Below are 9,253 nucleotides of genomic sequence, written 5' to 3'. Positions count from 1 at the left end.
GCGTTTCGATTTCCCGAGCACCCCGGGCGCAGCCTGGGCTCCGGCTCCCCAGCATCGGCCGGGCCCGCGAGGCCCCGGAGCCGCCGCGGCTAGAGGAGGAGGCAGGGAGGGGAAGCTCAGCGACCCAGCCTCCCTCCCCCACCCTCGCCCCATTCACCTCGGCGGGCACCGGCGCGCCAGGAGCCTGATCGTGGGACGCCGAGACCGGGACGGGATTCTCTGCACGCTGCCGAGTGAGCCGGCGCCTCGGCTCCTGGGTGGGCTGCGAAGAAAATGGTGCAGTCTGAGAGCGGCTGACCCCAGTTGGGTAGAGCAGACAGCTACAGTGCCGGGCTCGGGTGGCGGGAGAAGGGGGCGGATTGTTTTGAAGGGCCGGGGCCGCTGTTTTCCTCGGTGCCTGCAGCATTTTCTTTGCACCTGGGCAGCACGTTCCCGGGGCTACTTGGGAGCCAGATGAAGTGAGGCAGAGGCGTCGCGGGAGAGGCGGGTCTGGAACCTGCCGGGTGGATACTCAGGAAGAAGAGGGCGCTGGGGAGATCGGCATGACGCCCGGGGACTGGCTGCCCAGCTGGCGGTGAGCCCCGATCGCGCGACCTGTCCATGGTGTTGAAGGCACCGCGAGCGGAGCTCCGCGCGCCCCGCGCCGTGCGTCCTGCCGGGTGCACCCTCCTCTGCGCAGCCAGCCCCTCGCGCCCGCCAGCTGCCGCCCAGTCGTCCCCATCCCGGGCCAAGGCTCGTCCGGTAACGCCGTCCGAGTGACCGCACCGTCGGCCCGAGGGGCCTCCTGAATGGCGAGGCCAGACGCAGACGACCCGGGAGCCCGCGGGGAGAGGTCGGCAGCGACCGTGTGCCCACGGGCAGCCCGCCTTTGAGCACAGCGCGCTGGCCAGACAGAACAAGGGACCTGCTGGTGACCAGAGGACGGAGATTTTAAAGAGAGGAAGAACATTTCTTCGCTTGCAGACCGGAAGGGGGAAGAGTCGCTGAGTGGGAGACCCAGGCGGGACTTAGGGCAGCCGGCCCTAGCATCTGGAGATTTCCTTCGCTGGCCGGCCGCCTCGCGGGTGCTGGGGTTCATCCGGTCGTCGCGCAGCTCCTCGTGATAGCCTCCATCCCCTCACCCCAAGATAAAGCCAGGCGAGTGGGTCCCGTCGCTACCCTGCACAAAGAAAGCCCGGCAGCCCCACGGCAGCCGAGGGCACTTGGTGTTTAGTTTCTGGCCCCAGGGCAGCGGCACCCGAAGCCCGGCTGCGCGCCGACGCGGCCGGTTCGGGGCAGTCGCTTCCTGCGGGGCAGGGAGGGGGCGGGAGGCAGTCTTGTCCGCTCGCCGCCGCCCGAAGCTGCACCTGCCCCGGAGGATGCCCAGGAGCCCGCCCGAGCCTCCCCGGATCAGAACTTTTTAGGCTGCTCGCCCCCATCCCTGCAGTCCCCGGGCCGCGCACCGGCAGGCGGGGGCGAGGGGGCGCCGCCGCGCGAGTCCCCCTCCGGTCCCCCTCCCCCTTGGCTCGGCCGCCCGCCGCTTTGTTCCGGGCGCGCGGAGGGAAGGCGAGGCTGCGGCGGATCATGCCCATGGTGTAGCCGCCAAGCGGAGGCATGGCTGCCGGAAGGTTACTGCTCTATACGGGCCTTTCGCTAGCGCTCTGCGCCCTCGGCATGCTAGCCGTGGCCATCTGCTCGGACCACTGGTACGAGACGGACGCCAGGAAGCACAGGGACAGGTGCAAGGCCTTCAACACCCGCCGGGTCGACCCCGGATTCATTTACAACAACAACAACAACTTGCCGCTCCGGGCGAGCCGCTCGCGCCTGGACCGCTGGGAGGGCAAACTCCTCCGGGCCCGGAACCGCCGGCAGCTCTTCGCCATGAGCCCGGTGGACGAGTGCAGCCGGCAGTACAACTCCACCAACATGGGTCTCTGGAGGAAGTGCCACCGGCAGGGCTTCGACCCCGAGATCGCAGCCCTTATTCGGAAAGGTAAGCGCGAGGCGCGAGGCGTGGCGCTGAGGAGAGCCCGGCGCCTCCTAGGCCCGGTCACACTCTCCCTTCGCCTGGCCACAGTCTCCCGGGCCTCCTGCTTCCAGGAGCTCAGGTTATCCAGGCCCCGCTGAGCTTCGGAGTGGCCAGAAGTTGCCTCCCGGTATCTGGTAATGGAGGCTTACCTTTCTCTGGCCGGCCTCTGGTCTTGCGTTGGTCCGCTGGGATTCCCGTGGGATATCGTGGGCCAGGGATTTTAATCCGGGCTAATGCTTCATCAGTCTCAGAACGGAGGGAATCCCTCATGTTGTGTTGTTTGCAGAGGAAGCTCCAAATTGGAGAATGATATGTCAGGCAGACAGCCTCCTAGTTTTAATCTTGGTTTTGGATGTTGAACTGATTCAGGGGAAGCATCTCACCGAGAAGGCCTTACTCACACCACAGACATTTATTTGCTAAGCGCTAGACTGTATGGAGCTACGGAGCACCGTGCAGGCATTGGTCCCATAAACATAGTAAATCACAGCCTCGGCCCCATTGCAGCTGCAGGCCTGGGTACCAAGAGCATCATACCACAATTCTTGAATTCTCCTTCTGGGGAGGTAGTTGACAAAAGTGACTTGTGTGCATCAAATTTTAACAGGGCCTAATAAACACATAAAAAGTAGTTTCTCAGGTAACACCAAAGTGGGCACTTAAGAGGAAAAAAAATGACCATGTTCAGAAGATTTGTATCAAAAATACGTAAAGTATTACAAAACAGAAAACAGACTGCATTTGCTAATGATGAAAATTTTTCGGATACTTGAGTGTGATCACATAATTTTTAAAAAGTCTCCTCACCTGATGCAATTTGTAAGATCTTGGCTGATTTAGACTTTGGGGACTACCCTGTTCTGTTAATCCACTGAAATATTGTTTGGATGTATATTAATATTGCTCTGGAGAAAGGAATGCGTTCTCTTCTATGGTAGTTGCATTCTGGAAGCTATGGTGTGATTTTCTGGGTCTTGTTTCCCTCCCCCCCTTGCTGTGTTTCAGTCTCCTCAACTATTCAGTGGCGAAGCCAGGGTGAAAATGATGTTGTTATCTGCAAAGTCTCTGAGGCCCTGATGGAAAACACTTCTTACTGTCCCTTAATATTATAATGCAGATTTGCTGCTGTTTTAAAATATTATTTGTGAGAACTGATGTCCTTTGATTTAGAAAAATGTTGAAATTGATCAGAAAATATAGTTAATTTGAAAAAAAAAAAGTCAATTGTTTAGGAATGACAAGCAGTGGGTATGGTCTCGGTGGCTAGTCAGATGTAGGTGAGCTAAGTCCAGAAGGAGAATCCATCTTCATTTTTGTTTTGCAGTTTCTGTGGAATGACTAGGGATTTTAGCTCATTCCATTGTGAGTGTGTTATTACTACAAACATCACAACTGCTTCATGGTTAGGCTGATGTTAGAGCAGGGTGACCCATTTGGAGCTCTACAACTTTGTAAAGACGTGCAGGATATTAGAGCATTCCAGAAGAGAGTAACTTGGTTTGGATTTGGAAGTAGGAAAGCAAGAGAAAACAGAATCGTTTGACAGTGGGTGACTGTAACAGTGTTCAGATTCACAGATTCATGAAGTGTTCTGTCCTTTCTTGTTCTCCACATTCATTAAAATTGACATGGTAGGAAGTTAGCTGAAATGAGAGGAAGAATTCATGTTAATAATGACTGATAAACAGTGGTAGGACTTGCTAAAGGACATTCTTGCATTTCCTTTTTTAAATGTCTCTTGCAACAAGATGGGTTGGGTATCCTGCTGTCTGGCATTGGTTCACTCCACTCAGAAAAAGGGGGGTGGAATCCCTGCCTTCTGGTGGTTCCATTGAGGGCTTTGATTCCATGTTGCTTTGCCCGGCAATCTGGCTAGAAGGGTTGACTTGGTCTGTGCACCAGAGATGTTCGTTACCATAGTGACATGTTCTTCCGGTGAAGCTGGAAACAGAGACAGGGAAAGGGATAGGGGAAGAGTGTACAACATTTTGACTTTGTATCGACTGATTGTTAATTGCAGCAACAGAAAATGGACACGGCTCAGCAGGGGGATTGAATACACTGATACCCAGTGTTGGCAGAACCTTGTATTTCACTTGAACTAATGGAAACGCTCTTCCCCATCACCCAAAATACAGCAATCACTGTCAGCTGCAAACAACCGCTTACCACGGCCGTTTCTGTCCGTTTGACATTCTTGTTAGATATTATTGAGATAGATGGCATGCCAGCCTTACAAATCTCGGGGGACTTAAGGTCACTATCTTCATTTTTAACTTCAAAACATAATCTGTTAAAGCTAGATCTTTTCTTTTCTAAGCAACAAGAGACACATTTTGGAAATAAGTGCATCTTATATTAGTAGAATTCACAAGCAATTCCATTAACATAGAACATCATTTCTAGACTTAATCAGCGTTCTTCCTAGATTGGCAGATTTAGGAAGGAAGTAAAAAAAAGAAATTGATATCCTTGTATTTAAATTTAAGGCAGGCAACTTAGGGAAAGATACTTATCTCGTAGTATTCATTAGTAGCCTCAAAAGATTTGTTAGTCCTTTGTCTTTCAGGGAAACATCTTAGATCCAAATTCTGGGAGATACATGTTGGGTAAGGGGAAAGGGAAACCAGAGAAAAGACTGTGTAAAATCTGTCAGTATTATGGGAAAACTAGAGATTTATCTAAATGATTATACAGCCCCATGTAACTCAATCATTTGCTAATCAATGTTCATTACATTAGAAAGTGCTATTTGTGCATTTTTAAAATAAAACAAAACCACATAATTAATAAGAAAACAAAAGTCAAATCTATATCTGATTTGAAGATGAAGTCCTTTGGATGCATGTTCTCTCTGAAATCCATTTCTTCAATGCCTGCTGCCATGATTGTACCAAAAAATACGCATTTCTGGTCACTGTGTATTTATTTGTTTGTCTTATTGAACGTAAGTTCCTGAAGGGCAGGAAAGAAAATCATTTGTAAAACATATTCACCAGAATGTATTTTGGTCCTTGAGAACTATCTCATACAAATAAGGTTCACGGAATTGTATCCATCAAAAGCTTATTCTAATTGTAGGAACACTTGTGTGGGAATCCAAATAAAGGATTAGTTAGAAAATTGTGATAAAAAAAAAAAATGAACCAGGCTGGCTCCCAGGGCAGATTAATATTGCAGCAGATGCTACATATTTAACAAGGAAGTTCTTTTGAGCCCAGAAGTTTTGCTAAGGAATAAGGGAAACAATACTTTTTTTTTTTTAGATAGTGTATTTTACTGAACAGACACGTATCCCCCACAATCATTATTTTTCATATTAGATAAGATTTTGATGATTTCCTTCTTAGAGGTAGGATTGGGTTGAGGGTGTAGCAAGGATAGATCACCCTTGAATTCCCATATGACTGTGTCCATAATCGAGTCCTCTTGTCTTCTTGCTTTCCGACCGTGTCAGTTCTCTCTACTAAGTCACTGCAAGCGTGGTGGTGGTGGTGTGGGGAGCGGGGGGAGACAGATCCATGACAGGATCAGTTTCTGAAATCCAAGAGACTTTCAGACCCTTAGGAGGAGCAGCTACAAGTAGGATTTTGTTCCAGGGAACATTTATATTCTTTGATTTGTTCTGAAATGTTATACTGCTGTGGCTTAAAATAAAGAGACCTTCAACTGAGACTCTAAAAACTTTTTTTACTATTTGAAAATAGGCCTTATAAGAGAATTTGATCTTTATAATCAGGGAGTGGTTGTTGGTATACTGAGGCTTAATTTAACAAAGCATCACATATAGTGATAGGTGATAGTGATAGGATACTGCGCTCAGCAGTTAGGTACTGTACATATATTATGTGATGGGCACACATCACAAGAACTCGGTGATGAATAAGACCTGGTCCTTAAAATACCCCCAGTCTGTTAGGGTCACGGGGAATATGTGCCAGCTATGGGGTGATGAGAGCAGCAGAAAAAGATGCAGAGAAGCATGGAGCAGGCAGTGATGGATGGTGTTGGCAGTGCCGTGAGAGAGCCAGGAGGGGGTTGGGGACAGTTACCCGGAGGAAGTGAAATCTGAACACAGTTTTCATGAAGTTGGGAGGTGGATGGCGAGGAAAGGGCATTTGAGGCCACGAGGGCAGCATCTGCATAGGCATGGAGGTGTGAAACAGCAGTCCAGCCTTTTGAGTGTTGACTGCTGGAGGGAGGGAGAGGAGCCGAGCGTGGAGCTGGAGAGCAAGGAAGAGCCAAGGCCAGGGGCTTGCATACTCAGTAGGTAGCCACTAGCCACAAGTGGCTATTTAAATCTTTAAAATAACCAGTATTCAATGAAATTAAAAATTCATTTCCTTAGTGGTGTTGGCCACATGCAAACATTCAAGAGCCTTGTATTGCTAGTGGCCATCGTATTGGACAGTGCAGATGAGAGAACGTTCCTATCATCATGGAAGGCTCCATTGGACAGTGCTGCACGGAGCCTAGAGCCTCTGAAAAGAACAAGCACATACTTCGTTTCGGGTGAGGATGATCAAACATGATAACTGGAGCTTAGATTTAAGTATATCGTTCTATCCTTGAACAAACTTTGCTACTTGAATGTTTTGGGCAGAAGGTTTGAGTTCGTGATCAGTTACACTAAATCTATATTTTATGCATGTTCCATCTTTGACTCACAGAATTCTCACATGCTCCTCTGTTCTCTCCTCTCCCTCTCTCAACTCCATTAAAAGAAACAAGTTGTCAATCAGGCAGGGAGGATTAATAATAGTAATTGGAGACTTGCTGCCAGGTACTCCTCTTAGAGTTTTACATATATTAGGTAATCTAGGTAATCTTTTTTTTTTTAAGATTTTATTTATTTATTTGACAGAGAGAGATCTCAAGTAGGCAGAGAGGCAGGCGGGGCGGGGTGTGGGGTGCGGTAAGCAGGCTCCCTGCTGAGCAGAGAGCGTGATGCGGGGCTCGATCCCAGGACCCTGAGATCATGACCTGAGCCAAAGGCAGAGGCTTAACCCACTGAACCTCCCAGGCGCCCCTAATTTATTCTTCATTATAACACTTGAGGTGGGTGTTATCATTTTTTTCCTCGCTATTCTACAGTTAAGGAAACTGAGGCGTCTAAATGTCAATGAACTTGCCAAGTCTCACGATAAGGAAGTGAAGCTGCCAAGATTTGAATTCTGGCTCCAGGTTTGATGACACCCACTATACTCTCTTGTCACCATGGAGTCTGCTGGGGCAGGGGTGGGATGGAGAAGAGGCCCGTATCTTGATTCCTCAAACTGGAAAAGAAATAGGAAGTTAATTTTAGAGTCTCACCCAGGGGAGAGATGCTTGAGGACTGACTTCAGCTTAGCTCTGAGCAGGGCGATCGTTTTAAAGTGGTTTGCACACCTTGCTTTGAGACCCGCTGACAGAAGCTCATACACACTTTGCTATGTGATTTGTGAGTGTCTGTTTTGTTCACTGTGGTAGATGCTGAGGTTAGAGCCATGAAGGACATATTCATTCCGCAAATATTCATTGAGAGCCTAGGGACTGGGGCATCATGGAGAAGCTTGCATTCCAGGAGCGAGAAATAGATAATAAATAAATACATATGAAATAAAAATAGGGGAGCCTGGCTGGCTCAGTCAGCAGAGCACGCAGCTCTTGATTTCCGGGTTGTGAGTTCAGCCCCACATTGGACATGGAGTTTACTATAAAAAGTAATGGTACTTCCTTAAAAATAATGCTACTAAAAATGGAATAAAAATAATAGCTAATGAACTAATCAGCGTAGAACATAATGGGAGGGAGTGAATGCCATGAGGTGTCTTTGCTCTTAGGAAGCACAAAGGGGTAACAGGACAAGTAAGCCCAAAATTAAGTGGTCCCCTTCATCTTGGTTTTGAAACATAGGGAGGCTTGGGGCGCCTGGGTGCCTCAGTGGGTTGAAGCCTCTGCCTTCAGCTCGGGTCATGATCCCGGGGTCCTGGGATCGAGCCCCACATCGAGCCCCATATTGGGCTCCCTGCTCAGTGGGGATCCTGCTTCCCCCTCTCTCTCTGCCTTCCTCTCTGCCTACTTGTGATTTCTGACTGCCAAATAAATAAATAAAATCTTTAAAAAAAAATAAGATAAAACATAGGGAGGCTTGACCTGCTCTACAGGCAAGCACATACAAGTAGCCCCGGCCTGGTCTTTACATACAGAGTGTGTCTCCTGCATGAGCATCGTGTGTCCCCCAAAAGTAGGAGCGGATGCACTCAGTTTCGCCCTCCTCCTCCATCACGTTGAAACACAACCAACCAGCCAGAGCAGACAGCTGGGGGCCCTTGACTCTGGGCAAGTGCTTGGGTGGGAAGACAGAGAGGGTGGGTGTGCTGTGTTTTGGGCACCTGCGGTGTGCCCAGCCCTCTGCTAGGCGCTGGGGAAAGCAAGGAGGCATCACATGGTTCCTGTCCTGAGGGAACTTACACCCTCGCTCAATGACAAATTCATTGTCTTCTGTGGTTGGATCAGGCTCTTCCTCGGAAGATCACATCTGTGTCAGCCGGATCAGGAATCAACTGGTCAGGGAAGTGGGGAGGGGGCGAGTTCTTTCTACTGAGTCAACAAAGTCAGGAGCCATGTTTCTGTTCCAGAAGGTTTGTTTATTTATCCTTTTACTGTAGGGTTGGTAAGGATCAATTACAGCGTCGAATCTGTATATTCCACTTTGGGTTGTCAGTTAAAAATAATTTTTTCCCCTCTCTGCTGTTAGTAGTAATCCCAGGTCTTCCAGCAGAATCCTAAGCACTCTGGCTAGTTTGACCCTCCACATGTAGGCATGTGAACATCTAGGAATTGGGGACTAAAGTCAAAAGTATGTATTCAGATGCAGATTCTTTTGTAACTGTGTACTCCAAACACTGCACAGAGAGAGGAGGGAGTGCGTGACCTGGGGGATGAGTGGACAGAAAATGGATTTGAACATCTGGATTGGACAGCTGCTTTTTCTGAGAAAATGCGTACATTCTTTCAAAGGACGTCGTTTCCTCATACGTAAAATAGTGAGTTTGGATTACATAAACTTCGGGCCCTTTCACGCTCTAACATTTGATGAGAAAGTTGAATTTAGGCGATAGAGCAAAAACAATAGGTAGATGGTTGAGAAAAGGTGAGCTGGGAGAGAAGAGAAACCCAGGGAGGAAGGACAGAGAAAGGGACCATCCCAGGACGCTAGCATACCAGAGGGAGAGCCGGGAAACAAAGCAGCTCATTTCA

At 48.9% G+C, this 9,253-nt stretch overlaps 1 protein-coding gene across 1 annotated transcript in view; it reads left to right on the top strand.

Annotated features, from left to right (window-relative positions):
* Positions 1-944: 944 nt before the first annotated feature.
* TMEM178B (transmembrane protein 178B) overlaps positions 945-9,253 on the top strand; it is a 317,812-nt gene continuing 309,503 nt past the window's right edge. The window contains exon 1 of the mRNA XM_032867465.1: positions 945-1,975. Within this exon, the coding sequence (XP_032723356.1) occupies positions 1,594-1,975 (382 nt within the window). The 5' untranslated portion in view covers positions 945-1,593. The remainder of the gene's footprint in view (positions 1,976-9,253) is intronic.

The sequence above is a fragment of the Lontra canadensis genome, unplaced genomic scaffold (assembly GCF_010015895.1).
Source record: "Lontra canadensis isolate GAN:19392208 unplaced genomic scaffold, GSC_riverotter_1.0 scaffold2, whole genome shotgun sequence".
Classification (NCBI taxonomy): Eukaryota; Metazoa; Chordata; class Mammalia; order Carnivora; family Mustelidae; genus Lontra; species Lontra canadensis.
This window is presented reverse-complemented; position numbering and strand designations above follow the sequence as displayed.